Source organism: Neolamprologus multifasciatus, chromosome 1 (genome assembly GCF_963576455.1).
Source record: "Neolamprologus multifasciatus chromosome 1, fNeoMul1.2, whole genome shotgun sequence".
NCBI lineage: Eukaryota > Metazoa > Chordata > Actinopteri > Cichliformes > Cichlidae > Neolamprologus > Neolamprologus multifasciatus.
The window spans coordinates 322128-344963 of NC_140439.1; the positions used below are offsets into that span (position 1 = coordinate 322128).

At 40.1% G+C, this 22836-nt stretch overlaps 3 protein-coding genes across 3 annotated transcripts; all 3 read left to right on the plus strand.

Moving 5' to 3' along the window:
- Nucleotides 1–4844: 4844 nt before the first annotated feature.
- LOC146525037 (forkhead box protein N5-like) lies at nucleotides 4845–6535 on the plus strand. Its single transcript, XM_085160269.1, is given in 6 exon segments — nucleotides 4845–4958; nucleotides 5072–5079; nucleotides 5219–5319; nucleotides 5321–5341; nucleotides 5516–5568; nucleotides 5571–6535. Coding segments are annotated over 6 exon segments (477 nt in total). The 5' UTR covers nucleotides 4845–4867; the 3' UTR covers nucleotides 5774–6535.
- On the plus strand, nucleotides 6531–11783 carry LOC146525038 (uncharacterized). Its single transcript, XM_085160278.1, is given in 4 exon segments — nucleotides 6531–7207; nucleotides 7209–8865; nucleotides 8978–10125; nucleotides 11714–11783. Coding segments are annotated over 4 exon segments (3291 nt in total). The 5' UTR covers nucleotides 6531–6791.
- Nucleotides 11784–14113: 2330 nt separating this feature from the next.
- LOC146525039 (secretory phospholipase A2 receptor-like) lies at nucleotides 14114–22450 on the plus strand. The gene is made up of 6 exons (XM_085163982.1): nucleotides 14114–14375; nucleotides 14491–14634; nucleotides 19057–19233; nucleotides 19720–19931; nucleotides 20318–20700; nucleotides 21064–22450. Exons 1-6 carry the CDS (start codon nucleotides 14359–14361, stop codon nucleotides 21250–21252), a joined length of 1122 nt encoding a protein of 373 aa, XP_085020108.1. The 5' UTR covers nucleotides 14114–14358; the 3' UTR covers nucleotides 21253–22450.
- The last annotated feature ends 386 nt before the right edge of the window (nucleotides 22451–22836 follow it).

Here is a 22836-nt window from a genome sequence, read left to right on the forward strand (position 1 = left end):
AAGAAATGATCAGACAGGAGAGGGTTTTCAGGAAACACTGTTAAATGTTCAGTTTCTATGCCATATGTTAAAACAAGATCTAGAGTGTGATTAAAGTGGTGGGTGGGTTCTTTTACATTTTGAGAGAAACCAATTGAGTCTAACAACAGATTAAATGCCATGTTGAGGCTGTCATTTTTAGCATCTACATGGATGTTAAAATCACCCACAATAATTATTTTATCTGAGCTCAGAACTAAATTAGATATAAAGTCTGAGAAATCAGACAAAAACTCTGTGTAAGGCCCAGGTGGACGATAGATGATAACAAGTAAGACTGGTTTCTGAGTTTCACAGCTGGGATGGACAATGCTAAGCATCAGGCTTTCAAATGAATTAAAAGTCTGTCTTGGTCTTTCATTAATTAATAGACTGGTGTGAAAAATTGCTGCCACACCGCCCCCTCGACCTGTGCTTCGAGATTTCTGGTAGTTAGAATGACTCGGGGGTGTTGATTCATTTAAACTAACATAATCATCCTGCTGCAACCAGGTTTCTGTAAGGCAGAGTAAATCAATTTGTTGATCAATTATTAAGTCATGTACTAACAGAGACTTGGAGGAGAGAGACCTAATATTTAATAATCCACATTTCACTGTTTTACTCTTTGGTTCAGATGTGGATACTGTATTGTTCTTTCTTTGTGATTGTTTAAGTTGTTTGTTGCTGGTTTTTAGTTTGTTTTTTGTCTTTTTGGAAGCAGACACAGTCTCTATGGAGATGGGTTTTTGGGGGGGTAGCAGGAGGAGAGAAGCTGCAGAGAGGCGTGTAAGACTGCAACTCTGCTTCCTGGTCCCAACTCTGGATAGTCATGTTTTGAGGGGTTTAATAAATTTGTCGATATTTCTAGAAATGAGAGCTGCTCCATCCAAAGTGGGATGGATGCCATCTCTCCTAACAAGACCAGGTTTCCTCCAGAAGGTTTGCCAATTATCTATGAAGCCCACATCGTTTCTGGGACACCACTCAGACAGCCAGCAATTTAAGGAGAACATGCGGCTAAACATGTCACTCCTGGTCTGATTGGGGAGGGGACCAGAGAAAACTACAGAGTCCGACATTGTTTTGGCAAAGTTACACACCGATTCAATATTGATTTTAGTGACCTCCGATTGGCGTAACCGGGTGTCATTACTGCCGACGTGAATTATGATTTTATTGAATTTACGTTTACCCTTAGCCAGCAGTTTTAAATTTCCTTCAATGTCGCCTGCTCTGGCCCCTGGAAGACAATTGACTATGGTTGCCGGTGTCTCTAGCTTCACATGTCTGAGAACAGAATCACCAATTACCAGAGTTTGACCCCCGGCGGGTGTGTCACCGAGTGGGGAAAAACGGTTAGACACATGAACGGGTTGGTGGTGTACCTGGGGCTTCTGTTTAGGACTACGCTTCCTCCTCACCGTTACCCAGCCTTTCCCCAGCTGCTTGGGGTCTGCCGGGGAACAGCTAGCGGGGCCTACGCTATCTTCGGCTGCACCAGCTACAGGGGCCTGGCTAGCTAAGGGTGAGAGCAGGGTGCAAAGCCGAGTCTCCAATTCAGTAATCCTGGCCTCTAGAGCTGCAAATATGCTACATTTGTTACAGATATCATTACTGCTAAAGGAGGCCGAGGAGTAACTAAACATCTGACACAATGAGCAAGAAAGTGCAGAAGGGACAGGTGAAGTAGCCATGGTGCTAACGGGTCGGCTACGAGCTAAGCTAGCGAAACAGTACAGAGACAGTGAGTGAATACTATAAATTAGGTAGTGAGTACACAGAAAGTGTGCTTCGGATGAAGCACGTGAAGATTATACTGTGAAAAAAGAATGTATTTAAAAGTTGTTAATTAAACTGCTAAGCAAATAAGCTACTCAGAAACACCACTGTGTTTGAGCAGGAACAGGAAGCGATACTATACCACAGAGCGAGCGAGCGAACACCAAGTGACAGCGCCACCCCTGTCAGTGTGGCTGTCTGAGGGTGCAAAGCCGAGTCTCCAGTTCAGTAATCCTGGCCTCCAGAGCTACAAATATGCTACATTTCTATAAGTTACAGCTATAAATAGCTGTAACTTTTGATAGAAGAGTCAGAAACACATATTCATGGCTTTATTTTTAAGAATTCAATATCCCGTGCTGGGCAAACAGGTTTTGCAGCTCTTTGAGTAAAGATTGTCAAGGTATTCACATAATGAAAACCTATACTTTGTTTCGGGCGAGTGTCCCATTCAAATGCATGTAATCGTAAGAAAAGCTTGTCTTGACGAAGTAAAGCTTTTTTTTTACAACTTCATATAAATAGCTGTAGGCTTTGATAGAAGACTCAGACACACATATTTATGGCTTTATTTTTCAGAATTCAATATCCCCGTGCTGGGCAAACAGGTTTTTCAGCTTTTTGAGTGAAGATTTTCAAGTTATTCACATAATGAAAACCTATACTTTGTTTCGGGCGAGTTGCCCATTCAAATGCATGTATATGTAAAAAACGCACTGTCGTGACGAAATAAATCTTTTTTGTACAACGTCATATAAAAAGCTGTAAGTTTTGATAGAAGACTCAGACACACATATTTATGGCTTTATCTTAAAGAATTGAATATATCCCCGTGCTGGGCGAACAGGTTTTGCAGCTCCTTGAGTTAAGATTCTCAAGGTATTCACATAATGACAACCTATACTTTGTTTCGGGCGAATTCCCCATTCAAATGCATGTAATCGTAAGAAAAGCTTGTCTTGACGAAGTAAAGCTTTTTTTTACAACTTCATATAAAAAGCTGTAAGTTTTGATAAAAGACTCAGACACACATATTAATGCCTTTATCTTATAAAATTCACAGGTTTTGCAGCTCCTTGAGTTAAGATTCTCAAGGTATTCACATAATGAAAACCTATACTTTGTTTCGGGCGAGTTGCCCATTCAAATGCATGTAATCGTAAGAAACGCACTGTCTTGACGAAATAAATTGTTTTTGTACAACTTCATATAAAAAGCTGTAAGTTTTGATAGAAGACTCAGACACACATATTTATGGCTTTATCTTATACAATTCAATATCCCTGTGCTGAACAAACAGGTTTTGCAGTTTTTTGAGTTAGGATTGTCAAGATATTTACATAATGAAAACCTATACTTTGTTTAGGGCGAGTGGCCCATTCAAATGCATGTAATCGTAAGAAAAGCTTGTCTTGACGAAATAAAGCTTTTTTTTACAACTTCATATAAAAAGCTTTAAGTTTTGATTGAAGACTCAGACACATATATTTATGGCTTTATCTTATAGAATTCAATATCCCCGTGCTGGCCAAACAGGTTTTGCAGCTCTTTGACTTAAGATTGTCAAGGTATTCACATAATGAAAACCTATACTTTGTTTCGGGCAAGTTGAGCATTCAAATGCATGTAATCGTAAGAAACGCACTGTCTTGACGAAATAAATCGTTTTTGTACAACTTCATATAAAAAGCTGTAAGTTTTGATAGAAGACTCAGACACACATATTTATGGCTTTATCTTATAGAGTTCAATATCCCCGTGTTGGGCAAACAGGTTTTTCAGCTCTTTGAGTTAAGATTGTCAAGGTATTCACATAATGAAAACCTATACTTTGTTCCGGGCGAGTGTCCCATTCAAATGCATGTATATGTAAGAAACGCACTGTCGTGACAAAATAAATCGTTTTTGTACAACGTCATATAAAAACCTGTAAATTTTGATAGAAGACTAAGACACACATATTTATGGCTTTATCTTGAAGAATTGAATATATCCCCGTGCTGGGCAAACAGGTTTTGCAGCTCTTTGGGTTAAGATTTTCAAGTTATTCACATAATGAAAACCTATACTTTGTTTCGGGCGAGTTGCCCATTCAAATGCATGTAATCGTAAGAAAAGCTTGTCTTGACGAAGTAAAGCTTTTTTTTACAACTTCATATAAATAGCTGTAAGTTTTGATAGAAGACTCAGACACACATATTTATGGCTTTATCTTATAGAATTCAATATCCCCGTGCTGGGCAAACAGGTTTTGCAGCTCTTTGAGTTAAGATTTTCAAGGTATTCACATAATGAAAACCTATACTTTGTTTCGGGCGAGTGTCCCATTCAAATGCATGTAATCGTAAGAAAAGATTGTCTTGACGAAGTAAAGCTTTTTTTTACAACTTCATATAAATAGCTGTAACTTTTGATAGAAGAGTCAGACACACATATTTATGGCTTTATTTTTTAGAATTCAATATTCCCGTGCAGGGCAAACAGGTTTTGCAGGTCCTTGAGTTAAGATTCTCAAGGTATTCACATAATGAAAACCTATACTTTGTTTCGGGCGAGTTGCGCATTCAAATGCATGTAATCGTAAGAAACGCACTGTCGTGACTCGGGGTTCCCCCCCAAAACAATCCCTCAAAACAATCTACACTAAGCACAACTGCTCCATTGGTATATTTAATGGCATACACATACCCTTCGGCACCTTGATATTCATGGGCTATGTCCTGGCTGGGTGTCATGTTTGATGCCGATGTCATCCTGAGTTCCTTAGGTTGAGGCATCGGGATCCTTAGCTCAATGTGTCAGTGCTCCTTAGGTCGTGGTGGCGATGCTCTAAGAATGTGAAAGGATTTCTTTTATACCTATAAAACCTAGACCATCTGGAAGATGTCGTTACTTTCAGTTTGTACACCTAAATGAAAATTAATGTTAACTGTAGACTTAAATGTGTCCAATCATCACAGGCTACATTCTATTAAGATTAATTGTGTCCAATCCAGCTGTTTAGCTCCAGCTGCTGTATAGACAGTCTGCAGCTTCCCGTTGGACTGAGAGGAATCAAACCATTGAAATGCATTCAGCTATGACCTTACAGCTTAAAACCAAAGCACAACTCTTTGACTCTCACTGCTCTGTCAGTCTGACTGACTGGGACAGAAGCAGTGAATCAATCTGAAGGTAAGACAGTGTGTATTTTCTCATTGTGCATGCGAAATGGAAATAGTCAGTTTATACCTCAACAGGCCAGTTTGGGAGGCACATTGGATTGCTTTAGACACTGATGTGTGTGATTTTATTTTATTTGCCTGCATCCCAATGAAGGAAAACTCGCCTTTTTGAAAAGTCCTCAAGAACCTTTTTTCCTCAGACAGGCTTTTGTCCAAATGATGAATTAAAATCAGAAAGTGTTTAAAAATTTCAGGACAATAAGCCTCTTAATCCAGGCTGCTGGCCTCATCCACCAGTGAATTACTGCATTCTCATTGCCTTGGCACTCAAGAGCAGCCATACTGGGAGCCTCAAAGCAGATTTACAATTTCACCAGGTTAGGATTTGATTGTCTAATTGCCCATGAGGTTCCTTCACTACTATCAGGAATGATTAGGTCTTTCAAAATGTCAGATGGGTCCCTTTTCATTCCAAAAAGATGTTTACACTGGATAAAACTGCTGCACTGTCTCTGAGGTATTAGCTTTTCTGATGTTTAATACTTTCCCAGAGAGCACTTCCCATTTTTTCAGACGGCTCCAGGTGGCTGGAAGAACACCATCCAAAAAACTTGTGCTTCAATAGCAGTTTCCGCAAAACATGCAACCAGCTGTGCAGAGATGGCAAGAGGAAGTCATGTTTTTGGCACCTTACTTTAGATGGCCAATGGCAGCTTGAGGATGAGAGCCACACGTTGGCAGGAGAATCCTTAAAGCAGCTGGAGAAGAGCATGTCCCACCTAGGTAAATGGAATGCAACCTTAATATGAGGAATGAATTGACTCATAACTCCAGTGTACTGTTAGAACTGGTAAGATATTTACAAGGAATTCAATTTGGTACTAAATATTATTTTAAAGAAAATGCTTTGTAATAAAACTCATTTTGAAGTGTAGAATTCAGTTTAATTAACTGAGGTGCTGTTGGTTTGCAACAAATAACTGCGTTTTGTTCCAGATATGAGTCAGTGTTTATTTCCTATGTGATTTCAGTTAAAGGGGGAAATGTGCATTTAAACATTAGCATAATAAAACATATACTATAAAAGATCCATCTGCTGCACTGTTCATTATCTAAATTTATGAATCCATCTTCTTACAAATAATTTGTCTTCCCCAAAGCTCATACACACACAAATGGAGAGAGGTTAAACTGCTGACAATCACATGGCAGGCGCCCACGAGGTAATTTTTTGTTGTTAAAGCATAAGTGTTACTTTTGATAGACTGAAGCGCTTAAAGCCTTTGTGTTTTATGTTTGTAGTTTTCACGGCGTTCAATAAATAATAATAATAATAAAGCACCCGTCTTTAAGAAGCCGTGCCTGTGTTGTCATTTCGGAGTTACAGTGAAAACTCGCCCTAGCCAGTGCCGATGAGAAGCTAATTACGAAGACTGCAGCTGCAGAGAGTGACAGTGAAGTGGAGCGACACAAGAGGGCGCCATTGCATAAGCTCACCGTTCTCAAGCAGCCAAGCACAGCAGCAACAACGTTATACAACTGGAGTAAGGTGGAAATTAATAAAGGACAGTGTTAAACGTAGAATAATAGTGGTTTAAGTCAAGTTTAAAGAGCCACAATAAGTTTCTATAACACATTTGTCAAAGTTTATTTAATTTCTACTGTACTTCAAGGTGATGCTTTGTAGTTTGGTGAATAGTTCTGTGTGCTTGCTTAAGGTCAAAGTTTGAGTGAAGTTTACAAGGTCCTTTAAGAAAAGGTGCACTTAAAGTATACAGTATTTGAAATCTGAACACAGTGCGCTCAATGCTTAACTAGACTCCCGAGATGGTTGACAAAGATCTCAAAGAGCACCATGCTGTACCACTTACCGAAGTGGAAGAAAATGATGATGAACAAATTACAGAACTACAGACTGTTCGTAAAAGCGAAAGAGTAAGAACATTAACAGAAAGAGGTAAAGAGCTTCAAGAGAAGAAACTCAAAGGCCTCCAACACAGATATGCCGTTGTTTTTGAAAAATGGAGATATGAAGCAAGATTGAGCAAAGTAATATTAAGAAATGAAGTTTCCGAGATTGAATTGAATGAGCTCATCAACAATGTAAATGTTGCCTGCAAAGATGTACAAACCATTTATGAACAAATACGGCAAATACAAACTCCCGATGCAGATGAAAGACGCAAAGTGGATGCATGTACATCACTTTCCTCGTTCATTGTCAGAAGAGCTGAAAAACACTTACCTTGCAGATGGTGATGAAGAGCCATGGCCAGATGTTGGATCATGCTTAGGATCTGAAAGTACTAAATCAAGGTCAAAATCACAAAGGTCTAAAAGTGGTTCAAGCCAGTCATACTCACAAACAATCAAAAGAATAGAAGCAGAGGCAGCTGCGTGTCAAGAAATATTAGCAGTAATGGAGGATCAAGAAAGGGAAGCAGCTGAACTAAAAAAGTTGGAACTTGAAAACTTGGAAAGGCAACAAATAATGGAGGAGCAGCGCAGAAAGATTGAACGCTTGGAAGAGGTTAAAAAATTTAATGCTGCAAGAGCTAAAGTAAAGGTTTATGCAGAAGCTGAAAGTATTTCTGAAAGGTGTAGTTTAGTGCGCAGTACCAAAACTGAGAGCGAAACCTCAGCAATCCCTGCTCCACCACAAGTTCCCTCTCAAGCTCCAAATACAACCCAAGCCCATAATGCCACAAGCCCTGCATTGGTTCCACATACTCCCACAGTCATAAACCAAGCCCAACAAAATCCTGGTGTGCAACCTAAGGGCACCACAGGCCAAGCAGTTAACGCATCAAGTCCGCCATTTATCCCTAAAGCAACACAAGCTGCCGCATCAGCAACTCATCCACAGCCAAACTTGGATCTAGTCGGCATACTAGCAGCCGCAATAAGTGCTAATCGTCTTCCAACTCCGGAACCTGCACTGTTCACTGGTGACCCTTTAAAGTTTAAGGACTGGCAGTTGTCATTTGAGACCTTGATTGAAAGAAAAAACATTCCAAAGAACGAAAGACTCTATTATCTCAGGAAGTACCTTGGTGGACCCGCAAAGAGAGTGGTTGAAGGATTTCTCCTAGTGGGTACAGATGAAGCGTATGATGCAGCTTGGGAAGTGCTGGAAAGGCGCTTTGGAGATCTGTTCACTATAGGAAAATGCTTCAGAGACAAACTTCACAGTTGGCCTAAAATAAGCTCCAAGGATGGAAGTGAGTTGAGAGAGTTTGCTGACTTCCTTAGAAGTTGTGAAGCTGCGATGCCACACATAAAGACATTAGAGGTTCTCATTGACTGTATGGAAATTCAGAAACTCTTGCTGAAATTTCCAGACTGGTTGACAACAAGATGGAATCGCGCAGCGATGAAAATAAGAAAAACCCTTAATGGAGAGTATCCATCATTTCACATGTTTACAGATTTTGTATCTACTGAAGCAGACTTAGCATGTGACCCCATAGCTTCAATGCAAGCACTCAAGGGTTTGGAAATCGGTAAACCCAAACACTCACGGAGCCAAGTCGTTCAAACTAAAACATTGATGACAACTTCAAGTGACTTAACCAACTCAAGTCACGTAAATCCTATGACCTGCCTTTACTGCAAAAGAAATGCTCACACTCTGGATAAATGCTTCAAATTCATGGAAAAATCAGTCCAGGATCATGTCAAGTTTGTACAAGCAGAAAGGCTGTGTTTTGGATGTTTAAAGGGGGGACATCATTCTAAGAAGTGTGATAAAAGGAATACGTGTGAGAAATGCCAGAAGAAGCATCCCACGTGTCTGCATGATGACAAGTTTGTAGAGCGTAAAAGGATAATGCCTGCAACGAATGATAACTCTCAAGACAAGGACGAAGGAGATGAACCAGCAACTGCAATCTCTAATAGAGTAACTTAAGTAACTTCGAGCACACTGACATCCTCCATTCTACCTGTCTGGGTTTCGTCAAAAAAATCACCCAGACAGAGAAGTTCTAGTATATGCCCTCCTCGATTCTCAGAGCAATACATCCTTTATCTTGGATGAAGTAGCCCAGGATCTCAACACAGATAAGAGTAAGGCTCATCTAAGACTATCGACCATGTCCGCCAAGTCACCAGTCATACAATGTGAGAAACTGGTAAATCTTCAAGTTAGAGGCTACAAGCAGGAAAAGAGAATTACATTGCCACCAGTCTATACAAGGGAGTTCATCCCTGTGAACAGATCACACATCCCGACGTCTGAAACTGCTTTGAATTGGCCTCACCTCGAAAGGCTGGCAGATAGGTTACCTCCAATGCTTGAATGTGAAGTTGGTCTGCTTCTCGGCTATAACTGTCAGCAAGCCCTTCTTCCACGGGAAGTCATTGCAGGTGAGGAGAATCAGCCTTACGCACAGCTAACTGATCTCGGCTGGAGCATAGTTGATTGTACATCTGAAGTTCAAAATCACAATGATGATATTGGCATAAGCCACAGAATCATTGTTCGAGAAGTTACTCCTGCAGTTCAACAAGCAGTTGAACTCAGGCCAGAAGTGCATTTTGTATGCAGAACTCAAGTGAAGGAAGTGGGTCCAGCTGATGTGATAAAGGCTTTGGGATCTGATTTCTCTGAGCATGCAACAGATGACAATCCAGTCTCTCAGGAAGACATTTTGTTCATGTCAAAGGTGACCAAGGGCATAAGGCAAAAGGAAAACGGTCACTATGAACTCCCATTGCCATTCAAAACCGACAACCCAAATCTTCCAAACAACAAACAATGCGCTGAGCATAGACTGTCTTCGTTGGAACGTCGGCTCAGAAGAGATAAGAAATACTATGAAGATTACGTCAAATTCATGGACGACATTATAGCCCGTGGAGACACAGAGAAGGTCCCAGAGCAAGAACTGGATAATGAGGCAGCATGGTATATACCGCACCATGGAGTCTACCACCCCCACAAGCCTGAGAAGATACGTGTGGTTTTTGATTGTTCGGCCCGTTTCCAGGGGACATCTCTTAACGATCACCTTCTGACTGGACCAGATCTTACCAATGCACTGATTGGAGTGTTATGTCGGTTCAGAAAGGGCCCCATCACCATCATGTGTGACGTGGAGAGGATGTTCCACCAATTCCACGTCATCAAGGAGCATCAAGACTATTTCAGATTTCTTTGGTGGGACAAAGGTGATTTAAACTCTGAGCCTTCAGTGGATGAGAGTGCATCTTTTCGGAGCAGCTTCATCTCCCGGATGCTGCAATTTCGGACTCAAACATATTGCTTCTCAAGGTAGAAACAGATTCAGCGAAGAGACTATTGAGTTCATCCAAAGAGGTTTTTACGTTGATGATGGACTCGCTAGTGTGACATCAACAGTCGAAGCCATACAGTTGGTAAACGAGTCAAGGGCACTTTGTAAAACAGGCAACCTACATCTGCATAAGTTTGTGTCAAACGATAAAGAAGTGCTTGCAGCTATTCCCCAAGAGGAACGAGCTAAAGCCAAAAACATGGCTCTTGGAGAACTCCACATTGAACGTGCACTTGGAGTACAATGGTGCATAGAGGCAGATGAATTCCAATTCAGAGTCCAAGTTAAAGACAACCCATTGACAAGGAGAGGGGTGCTCTCGATTGTTGCTTCAGTCTTTGACCCCCTTGGGTTCGTTGCCCCATTCATATTAATTGGAAAGCAAATACTCCAAACGTTGTGCAAGGACAAAGTTAATTGGGACGAGGATCTCCCAGATCACATTCTACCACAATGGGAAGCATGGTTGAGAGACCTGCCCAAGTTGGCAGCTCTGAAGATCCCACGAAGCTACTCACAAGATGCTGACATTGTGCAGTACGAATTGCACAGTTTCTCGGATGCGAGCCTCAGTGGTTATGGCGCATGTTCATACCTCAGAGCAAAAGGTAGAGAAGGACAGGTCAGTTGTGCACTCGTCATGGGCAAGGCAAGAGTTACGCCTTTTAAGCAAACAACCATCCCAAGGCTCGAAGTGTCATCGACCGTGACTTCAGTTCGCATCGCAGATGTGATCAAACGAGAACCAGACATCCAAAATCTACAGGAATATTATTGGACAGATTCACAAGTCGTATTAGCATACATAAACAATGATGCTAAAAGATTTCACACATTTGTCGCCAATCGAATTCAACGAATAAGACAAAGCACAAGTCCTGGGAAATGGCAGCATGTCAGCTCAGAGGAAAATCCAGCTGATCAGGCCTCAAGAGGTTTAAATGCTACTCAGCTGAAAGATTCAAACTGGTTGAAAGGTCCCGATTTTCTTTGGAAACAAGATCTTCCAGTCAAAGAGGAAATGGTGGGAGAGGTTGAAGAAATGGATCCTGAAGTCCGTAAAGACTATACGCACACTGTACATTCGAAGGAAGCAAACCCAGTGCTAGAGCGTTTAAAGAAGTTCTCCAGTTGGTCGAGAACTATCAAGGCCATTGCCAGGCTCAGGCGATTCATCAGAGTACAAGGGTGTTCAACAAAGAACGAACAAAGTGACAGATCTTGAAGAAAGAAAAGACACAGAATTATTCATCATCAAGCTAGTGCAAAGACACGTCTTTACTGAGGAAATATAGAAGATCAGATCTCAAGGAGAAAATTCTCTGCACAAGCGCAGCAGACTAAAGACAGTTAAATGCCTTTTTGGACAAGTTGGATGTTCTCAGGGTGGGAGGAAGATTATCTCAATCAGCTTTACACTATGACGTAAAACACCCTGCAATTCTCCCCAAGGAGTCCCATGTGTCAGCCCTACTCGTCAAACACTACCATGAACGTGTACATCACCAGGGAAGAGGGATGACAATAAATGAATTGCGGGCAAATGGCTTTTAATGGATTTTAGGATGTGGGAGTGTTGTTTCTTCACACATTTACCATTGTGTTAAGTGCAGAAGATACAGAAAGGCTACAAATGTCCAACAGATGTCAGATTTGCCAGAAGTGAGAACAGAAACGGCACCTCCTTTCACGTATTGTGGCGTCGACTGTTTCGGGCCATTCATGGTGAAGGAAGGAAGAAAGGAAGTCAAAAGGTATGGACTATTGTTCACGTGTTTATGTTCACGAGCTGTGCACATTGAAACACTAGATGACTTATCGACAAATGTCTTCATGAACGCTCTTCGAGTTCTTATAGCCATAAGAGGTCCTGTCCGGCAATTAAGATGCGACCAAGGGACAAACTTTATGGGTGCCAAAAGAGAACTTTTGGAGCTACTGAAGGATATGGATCAAGAACCACAAAGAGCTATGGGTTGTGAATTTGTGGTGAACGTTCCAGCAGCTAGCCACATGGGGGGCGTCTGGGAACGTCAAATTCAAACAGTACGAAGTGTACTGACAGTGATGCTGGACAAGTTCTCAAACAGACTCGATACAGCTAGTCTAAGAACACTGCTTTACGAGACAATGGCCATCATTAACAGCAGACCTTTAAGTGTTGAGTATCTCAAAGATCCCTTGGGACCAGAGCCATTAACTCCCAATCACATATTAACGATGAAATCTTCGGTTATTCTTCCACCTCCAGGAGAGTTTTGCAGAAAGGATTTGTACTTGAACAAAAGATGGAAAAGAGTACAATTTCTAGCAAATGAGTTTTGGCAAAGGTGGAGGCGAGAGTATCTGTTAAATCTCCAGCGGCGACAGAAGTGGCAGAACGTCTCACGAAACCTGCGAGTAAATGACATTGTGATACTGCAGGATGATAATGCTCCAAGATGTAAATGGAAACTTGCTCTAATAGTAGAGGCTATAGAGAGCCCAGATGGCAAGGTTCGAAAGGTGAAGCTCAAGACCAGTGAAACCACCTTTGACAGGGGAAAACCACGGACAAGGCTGATATATCTGGAAAGACCTATTCACAAGGTAGTGACTTTACTGGAGACTGACATGCAAAGTGAACCAGACTCTAATGTTGACACTCATTAGAAAATCACATTGCAAACAATGAGTGATTTTGGTGGGAGTGTAAGTGTCACAGAAATGGCTTATGTATAAAGAAGTTTAATAGATGGTTCCAGCAGTTAAAATGTTCTTGCTTGTACATTTCTGTGGTCAATATTGTAAAGGTGTGTTTATCTTGGCACAAAGAACAAGTTTTGTTACACCGCTGTTATCGCGAGGTTTGGGCGTGATAGTATAGGCTGTGAGCCCACGTTTAATAATCACGCTAAGGAGTTCAGCGAGCTATCTGCAAAGGCCTGGTTAGTCTACCAGCTGTACAAGGTATTTGTCATTTGCCATAACTGTATTGTAATATTGTGAATATTTGTAATGTATGGTGTTCTAATTATTTTATGTTTTAATTTAGAATGAACAAGACTGTAAAGGTATTCTTCTAGGACCTCCGAAGTGGCAGGCGGCCACGAGGTAATTTTTTGTTGTTAAAGCATAAGTGTTACTTTTGATAGACTGAAGCGCTTAAAGCCTTTGTGTTTTATGTTTGTAGTTTTCACGGCGTTCAATAAATGCAGCAAAGCGCCCGTCTTGAAGAAGCCGTGCCTGTGTTGTCATTTCGGAGTTACAACCCTTGATCAAAGACTGCAGTGTGCAGTAGCCTGCTGAAACAGGCTACTTTAGATGAGTGGTACTTATAAGTGGTACACTGTAAAATCTAAATAAGGCCCCACCTGGCCCCACCTTGATAAGGTGGGGCCAGGTGGGGCAATATCTGGGACTCTCCACCATTTGACCTTAGAACTGAAGAAGCCTCTCGGATGAGAGGTGAAACGTCTTCAAGTAACTTAAAGAAGTCCAGACCCTTTTCTTTGCAAGCTCCTTTGACTAAAATCTAAATAGTTCCCAGAAGTTAAACAAATTATGCAGACTCATTGCCTCAAAAAAAAAAAAAACTAAGTAAAGCTCACTTATGATAACTAACTTAGGGTTACTTATTCATTCTGAGTATAATGCCCAAAAGGCTTCCCAGCAAATCATTGAACTGATGATCCCACTGCTTCCAATGGCTTGTCTTTTTCCCAGATTGGCTTTCTGGATTTTTATTTCACAGGTACATGTAATGTATTTTTTTTCCCTCAAGATCCAATTTTCAGAGAAATGTCTTATCTTTGCATCATCAATCCCACAGCTGATGACGCAAAGACTATTTTTTTGTCAACTTGCCTGTTTTCTTTTGCAAGACGTTTGTCTTTATGTAAATCTTTCCTTCATTTGACAACAGTCAAATGCCTTCTGCATATGCACTGACTGAAGGCTGATGTTTGGCAGACATTTACATTTCTGTTAGTCAACTCAGCGTTCTTGTATATGAAATTTAAGCAGTGAAACACTCAGTTGGATGTTGGTAGCTCACCGGGCAGCAGCAGGTATTTCTTCGTAAACACTTGAGCATCACACTCTGCAAAAAAGGGAACATGATGCATAAGAGCAGGTATGTGCACCAACTGAACACTAAGATTATTGCTGCTCTTCATATTAACTGCTCATATAGAAAAGAACTATCCATCTATTTAAGTAAAAGTGTCTTAATGCTCTCGATACAAAAGAATTTGGCTGGCATTGAAGACCATCTTGTGTGGAACCTTTATTCTCCTCATCATCACGACGCCATCATCATCAGTGTTGCCAAGAGAATATCTTTATATCCAAAGATATTACACTTGGCAGGAGGCCCAGGGATACTGCAGAGGGTAGGCTTTCATTTATAGTGATGCATTTTAAAGCTCTTAAGCTAATATAACACTTTGTGATACAGCATTGGGAACAATGGAAAATATTTCACTTCATCAGAACAAGAAGAAAGCAATAATGCTTAGTGGAAATGAAACACTAAATGTATAAGGCCTAATTTACACCATGGAGCTGTGCTCTCAAAAACTGATATAGATGTAACTCTGTGTTGTTGGATTTAGGAAAAAAGTGCTTAAAGTTTTTTAAACCTGTTTAGCACCATCTTCTGTCAGTACGTAACAACTACGGAGTTGATTAGTTGTTGCGGTCAATACACTTACTTTAGTTTGTGTTACCTAACTAGTAACAGAACCAAAAACTAAGAATGAATCTAAGAGGATCTCTTTTTGTACTGCAAAAATTTGTTTAATGTTAAGAAACCGAGGATGTACTGCCCAATTTGTCTGTCTCTTTGGCAGTAAGTTGTTTATCTAGCTGCACTAAAACAAGAAAATCCACCTGTTAGCTGTAATGTTTGTGTTTGTAAAGCACTTTATAAGTGAGGACAGTGTGGAGGGGAGCCTGTTTGAAACACCAGCTCAACAAGCTGGACACAGCAGCTTTTCATGGTGTTTTCCCTCCTTAGGCCAGAAGTACCAACATCATTTATTACTTCCAGGCTGGACTACTGTAATTTCATTATTATCAGGAAATCCTAAAAACTCCATGAAAAGCCTTCAATTAATCCAAAATGCAGCAGCAAGAGTCCTGACAATGATTAGAAAGAGAGAGCATATTTCTCCTGTATTGGCTTCCCTTCATTGGCTTCCTATTGGTAACTGTGCAGGAGCGGGTCTAGCAAAGTTCTGCCAGGGGGGCAGGTAGGGCATTAACAGGGAGAGGAGGGCACAAAGAAATACTTTCTTATTCTCATTTAAAATGTCTCGCTTTTATCTAATAATTATATGAATCTTACAACAAACGTTTTCATCTGATGTAAAATGTATAGAAATCCATTATTGTACATAGTAATTTTTTTTAGGGTCCCATCATAATTTCTTCAGAAGTAGCTAAGTACTGTATATGATGCCAGTATTTTCCCACATTTTCTAGATTCTGTATCAGTACTATGTGTAAAATGCCATCAAAAAGTCGATCAAGTTTTATTCTTTCTCACCTGTCTTTCTATCTCCTTTCACTTATTAAAGGTTGCCATGTTAGAAAATATATTTTGCCCTGCCATGCTGTTTATTGATGTGGTAAATTAATTGTTTATGAAAATATATGTAAATCTGTCATCAGTAATCAGTAATGATCATGTCTCACCTCTAGTCTTCTCTGTCTTAATTTCAGGTTTTCACCATGTGTTGTAGATAGTTCAGGAAGTTAACTCGACCAAGCAGTCTACTTTTGGGCACTGTTTAGAATACCAGAATTGGGAGGATGGAGTAGGTTTAAGTTTATTAGACTGATGCATATATACCAACAAGACAGTGTACATCACTGTGACAACAGCGTTTGTTTTCATTCAAAGGATTTATGGTTTTTCCTATAATACCATGGTGGGCCGGTCTCTAGTCAAAATGCCCGGGCCGATTTTTTGTCCCAGTTCAGCCCTGCCTTGTAGTACCATATCACCCTATTAGAGCACTTCGCTCTCACACAGACTTACTTGTTGTTCTTAGAGTATTTAAAAGTAGAATGCGAGGTAGAGCCTTCAGTTTTCAGGCATTCGAAAGTTCCCTCTTCTGTGGAACCAGCTTCCAGTTTGGATTCGGGAGACAGACACTATTGCTGTGTCCCAATTCGGGGATATGCACGCTTGAAGTACGCACACTACGCGTACTACTACGGTGCGTACTATAAGTACGGGAATTGCGGAAGTGAGAGGCTTGTGAAATGGGACGGTATATGCTTCGTCGCGCTGTTCAGGTTGCCTAGCAACCATGATACTAACCGCGAGACACGTTATATACAGCTTTGTTTGACAGAAATGAAGGAGAAAAATGTTTTGTTGGTCATTCATGTTTGTCATGACATCACTTTGATTAGTTGAGTATCAAAGGCTGAGACCACAGGACTGTAAAACATGATTCAAGGGCTTCATTTCTGTACTGAACAGTCATTTAAGATTAGCTAGTAAATAATAATTAGTTAATGTTGTTCATGAGACTAAAGTCATCTCACTGTGGTAATGTAAATATAATATGGCCAATATTATAGTATTGTCAGATTATATATATATATATATATATATATATATATATATATATATATATATCACTGACTTTCAGCTTGTTGTGTTTGTGGATATATGACTGACTTTAATTATCCATAAAATCATCAGATTCTCTGTAAGATTAAGGTCGACTATATGTATATTTAGAAGTAGAGGCTTTAAAACCAAGTTAATGCTGAAAGTACAAACATCACTAGTGTCACATAACTTTGCTGACATGTGGCCAACAGCAATGTTTTAATGTTCTTCATTATTAAACATTCGCACATGAATAAGTGACGTCATATTCAGTACTTACTTTTGACAGTTCACTTTTCGGCCGCTCCCTTCTGCCGTATTTTGCGGCAAAATTATCCACACCCACCGCCGCGCTATGACTTGTGGGATATATGGGACCACGAAGCGTGCACCGGACCACGCTTGATATTTGGGGAAATCGACGGCGCATTTGGAGTATGCATTTGAAGTACACTTCTAATTGGGACAGCCGTCGTCGCGTGGCGGTGACGTAACCGCACTTAAAATGCATACTTCAAGCGTGCATACCCCGAATTGGGACACAGCGTATCTCTACTTTTAAGTTTAGGCTTAAAATGCTCCTTTTTGCTAAAGCATATAGTTAGGGCTGGACCAAGTGACCCTGAATCCTCCCTTAGTTATGATGCAATAGACGTAGGCTCTGGGGGGATTCCCATGATGCATTGAGTTTTTCCTTTCCAGTCACCTTTCTCACTCACTATGTGTAAATAGAAATCTCTGCATTGAACCGTACCTGTTATTAATCTCTGTTTCTCTTCCACAGCATATCTTTATCTTGTTTTCCTTCTCTCACCCCAACCGGTCGCAGCATATGGCCGCCCCTCCCTGAGCCTGGTTCTTCCGGAGCTTACTTCCTGTGAAAAGGGAGTTTTTCTTCCCACTGTTGCCAAGTGCTTGCTCATAGGGGATTATATGATTGCTGGGTTTTTCTCTGTATATATTATTATAGGATATACTGTACAATATGAAGTGCCTTGAGGTGACTGTTGTTGTGATATGGCACTATATAAATAAAATTGAATTGAATTGAATTGAATTGAATTGAATTGAATTGAATCTGCAAAGCTGGCAAAGCAAGTGTTAGCAAGGGGCTGCATTTTCCCCCCTCCCCATTGCACATATTTTTACTGGGATTCCCGATTGTGCTTTGGTAAGGAACATGTTATGTTTGGTGTGCATGTAGTAAGCTGTTATGTTGGAAACTGTTTGGATATGCTTCGGGGTGGGGTAAAGATTTTACTATATAAAATAGCGCTGATCACATCAGCAGATTGCACCACAATGCCTGTGAAAATTGATTCCTGACTCCAGCTTGTTGGCCTGATGAGCTGCCTGTCACCTAGCTCAAACGGGCTCTCCTCCACACCCTGCTAATTTGTAAAGCGTTTTACAAGCCCGAACATTATGGCTAACAGGTAAATTTTTCCATATCAGTGCAGCTAGCTAAACAACAAGGGAATACTCAGTGCTTAAGAGACAGTTAAAGAGGACAGTATATCCTCGCTTTCTTAAACTAAAAATCATTGTTGCAGCCACGAGCAGCATAAAAATGATCCCCTTAAACTATTTTTTTAGTTTTAGTGTCCCTAGTTTTTACTGAGTTTCTTTTACTAGTTAACTAACACAAACTAATGTAAGTCAACTGACACCAACCAACACGGTGACGAAATATTCTGTACTGACAGAAGATGGTGCTAAACATGTTTTTAAAACTTTAAGCCCTTATTTCTTAAATCCAGCTTCACAGAGTTACATCTATGGGAGTTATTGAGAGCAGGTTTCCATGGTGTAAATACCCTTTATACATTTGGTGTTTCATTTCCACTTTAAAGCTTCAATCAAAACCTCAATGCGCTAATATTCATTATCACTATCAAAATCCTCAATGTAGACTTTACAATATAAAATGATACCTCTGGTCATTTATTTGCTCAATGGCTAAAAACATCACTAATGGTGCATTTTTTCTTACATTAAACACAAAATACCTTAGCCGAGGGAGGGAAGAGTATTACACTTGTAGTACAACACCAGCTACAGTTAAACTTGAGGTATGCAAAAATTTAGACTTCAGATGGGGGGCGGGGGGGATAAGCAAAGGAATAGGCAATAGAAAATAACTTTTTCTGAGCGATCACTACAAACTTTCTCTCCCCTCCAACAGACTTTACGGCCAGACTGATTTGGCTACCATCTATACAAAATCCGATGCAGATGCGATGGACTTGAGGGAATATTATGCATGGGTCTGTTGGTCAAACAAGAATTTATTGGACTTGTTCAGGAGACGTCATCCAGATAAAAAAAGAACATGTGGTGCTATTCATTCTGTCAGTGGCAGGTATGTGAGATTGTTGTTGATAATTCTTGTTTAAAGACGTGTTAAAAAAAATACTTTTTGCATTTTTAGTAAATATTTACAAATAAGTTACAGCTTTTAGATTTACATTAATGGCTGTATTTGGACAAACTTTGAAAAATCTGTTATATGAAATTGGTGTGTGTGCTAACTTTAAAAGAGACTTTGATGTGCTCTTCAGTTTTTGTTTTCTAGTAAGAAGTGGGTAATAAACAGAACCACTGGAAATTTTTTGCGTCACTACACGACCAATAAGTCCTATAACACAGCTGGACAATTTGATTCATTTTTCTCAACCACTCCCTTTAGCTGAGAGAACCACAATCTGCTGCCAGTTAGCCACATTTCCTGACTTAGGCTGGAGAGCCGCAGTGTCTCCAGATACTTCAGATAACAGTGCGACTCTTAAGTTTTAAGTTTTAAATGCATCAGATTCTTTCATGTTGTATTGATTTTTTCTCTTGAAAGGGTTCATAGAGCTGAATGCGACAAAAAATTCTTCTTCATATGTGAAGGTTCAACTGAACTTATAACTCAGCCAATGAAATGTGATGATGCTCATAAATACTGCAAGGAGAAGAAGAACAAAGGTGGTCTGCTAACTTTGTCAGACGATGACCAACTGAATTCATTACTTGGTGATCAGGACTTTCCCATCTGGATTGGACTCCAGAGAGATGGTAAAGACAAACACTTCTGTTACAGTTTTGTAAACTAAAATGTAGTTCCATAACTCAGTCACTGACTTTTTTTTTTACTTTGCTTTTTTTTTCACAGTTTAAGTCAATATCAGTAGCTGAAAATATAATAGCTTGCAAAATCTCCATCCTTAAGCATGTCTTACAAGTGAGATTCATGATTGTTTAGTTTATGATAAATTATTAAGTACTATTACTAAGTAATCTGGTAATTAAGCTAACTAACTTATTCAAATCTGTAGAGTTGGGCATTTTTTCCCTGCCCATTTTAGCCTTAAAGCAGGTGGTGAAACAGATTGATTACTTGAGAAACAGTAAACATATATTAACCTTATCTATGTGTGGAAAAAATTCATTGTGTTCTGCAGGGCAAACGTGGAAATGGAGTGCAGGCTTGTCAAACTACACAAACTGGGCACCGGATGAGCCGAGTAACAGTAAAAACTGTGTCTCCATCTCGTCTCTCAGCAAAAACATGACTACCCAAGACTGCTCCTCTCGGTTTCCCTTCCTTTGCTACAGGGCTGGACAGGACTGGACAGGACAGGACAACCTAAGTCTCGTAGAGGAGGATAACCTAGTTCTCGTAGAGGAGGATAACCTAGTTCTCGTAGAGGAGAACAAAACCTGGGAGGAGGCACTGGAACATTGCAGAGCACTCAGTTCACCCACAAGCTACGACTTGGTCACCATACAGCCTGAAGACTACGATTATGTAATGGAAAAGTTGGTGGAGGCCAATGCTGAAGAGGTGGGTTCAAATTCAGTGACTCATGTATGAAATGTTTACATGAGATTTGCTTTCATGTTGTTGGTTAGAATGAGAACATGCAGCCAACATCTAACCACTGAAGAATCAAATCAATCAGAATCAAAAGCGAAATCCATACAAGATATGTATAGTCCAGAATAGTAGCATATTCTGGCTATTTGTATAAATGATTTCGTGGCCATATTTAACCTTATTTGCAGTCTTTTGCCATTTATAACACTTTAATAGCATATTATGGAAAATGCTTTTTCAGCTGCAAGAGATTTTTCTGTTGCCACAATCGGTGGAATTATTGACTATGAATATATCCATGTATTTTCACTACCTGCTTTTCCCCCCTAGGTGTGGACAGGTCTGCGTTTCCTGGCTGGTAAATGGCTGTGGGTAAATGGCGCAGATATGTTGTACTCTGACCTGCCCCTCTGCCCCCCAATGGTACAGCACTGTGGAGTCTTATCCACAAACAGCACAGGCAGTATGGAGAACAGAGACTGTGCAGAGAGAAAATATTTTATGTGCTATAGGAAGTAGGGCCCTCAACATCTCTAAAATCATCACCATTAGGGTGGTCCCAAAAATAATTTACAAAATTTACAAAAGACAAACCACTTGAATTTCTCAAATGCATACATTTGTGCTCAAGAGTTTACTTATCATGGGCATGAACGTCATGGTGTACTTTCTGTTTTAATGATTCATTTGAATTTTTTTATGGGATCATGGGATTGTACAGCATCCATCTTAGTGACTTTAAAAAAATAAGACTTGGGTGCACAAGTTTGAATTTATTTTGGATTCTCTCTGATCCACATATGATCAAAATTATAGATAAATATTTGGTTAAATGACCCTTTAGCAAGTTGCAACTTGACCAGAAGGTTATGATGGTCATCAACAAGCTTCTGGCATAACTCTGGTTTAATATCTTCATTTTTTTTTTCGGAAAGCTTAATATTATCCTGCTTTATCCCAAACCCCAGTTTTGATGTTTGGGACCATTGTCCCGTTTAAAGGTCCAATTATTTCAAATTTTTAACTGTAACTGCAGTTTTAACTGTAAGTTGAAGAACTTGGAGGTAGTCCTTCATTATTCTAACATCTTTGCAATATATCAGCACCACTGAGATAAGAACAGCATTAGATCATGTTGCCACCATCATGCTCGACAATTGGTATAATGTTCTTAAATTTGAAAGCCTCACTTTTACTCCGCCAAACATACATCTTGTCATTGTGACCAAATAAGCTTTTTCTGATCCAACCATAGAACTTTTTTCCCAAAGGTTTTTTTTCCATCCATGTGGGATTTCAGCTGACTTTGAAGGTGTCAATTTTAGAACAGATTCTTCTTTCTCTCTTGGCGCACACTTAGTCCATGGCGGTGTAAAACTAGCTTCACTGTGGACAGTGATGCTGGTATTTCAGCAGTTTCCAGGTAATGGCAGGCTTTGGGGTAGTAACAGTAACACGTTCCGAAAGAAGACCCAAAGTGACTACATGTCTGAATAACTTGTGTGCAGTTGTTTAAACTGATGATCCTGGAATCTGCAGTTGTTTAGAAATGGTTCATTCCATCCAGCTTCTGGAATCAGTTGTGTTGTGACTTCATGTTGTGATTTCATGGTGTGCATTATATTTAATTCTGTTTTATTTATGTAGCACCAAATCACAAAAACAGGTACCTCAAGGCACTTTATATTGTAAGGTAAAGACACTACAATAGTACAGAGATGCAGAGAAAAAAATACACTAGAATGCCCCAGGTCGTCTTTAGGTACACTGTACAAACTGTGGAAGGTACGTTTTTGTGTAAGATGTGCTTAAGCATCTGGTTTCACAAAACCATTCTTCAATCAATTCTCTTCCGCTTATCCTTCATCAGGGTCGCGGGGAGCTGGAGCCTATTCTATTGAGGCTAGATGTAGCACCCTACTGTAGGCCTTTCCACTGTTTAAACTAGAAGAACAAAAAAAAAAAAAGAATCACATGAGCATGGTTTAACTCCTTTGAATTTCAAACACAATTTTTTCTTGTCTGCAGCTCAGTGTGTTGTTTTATCCTGCACGCACCTGACATCACCTGATAAAATAAACCCGAAGAAGGATTCGCAAGAAC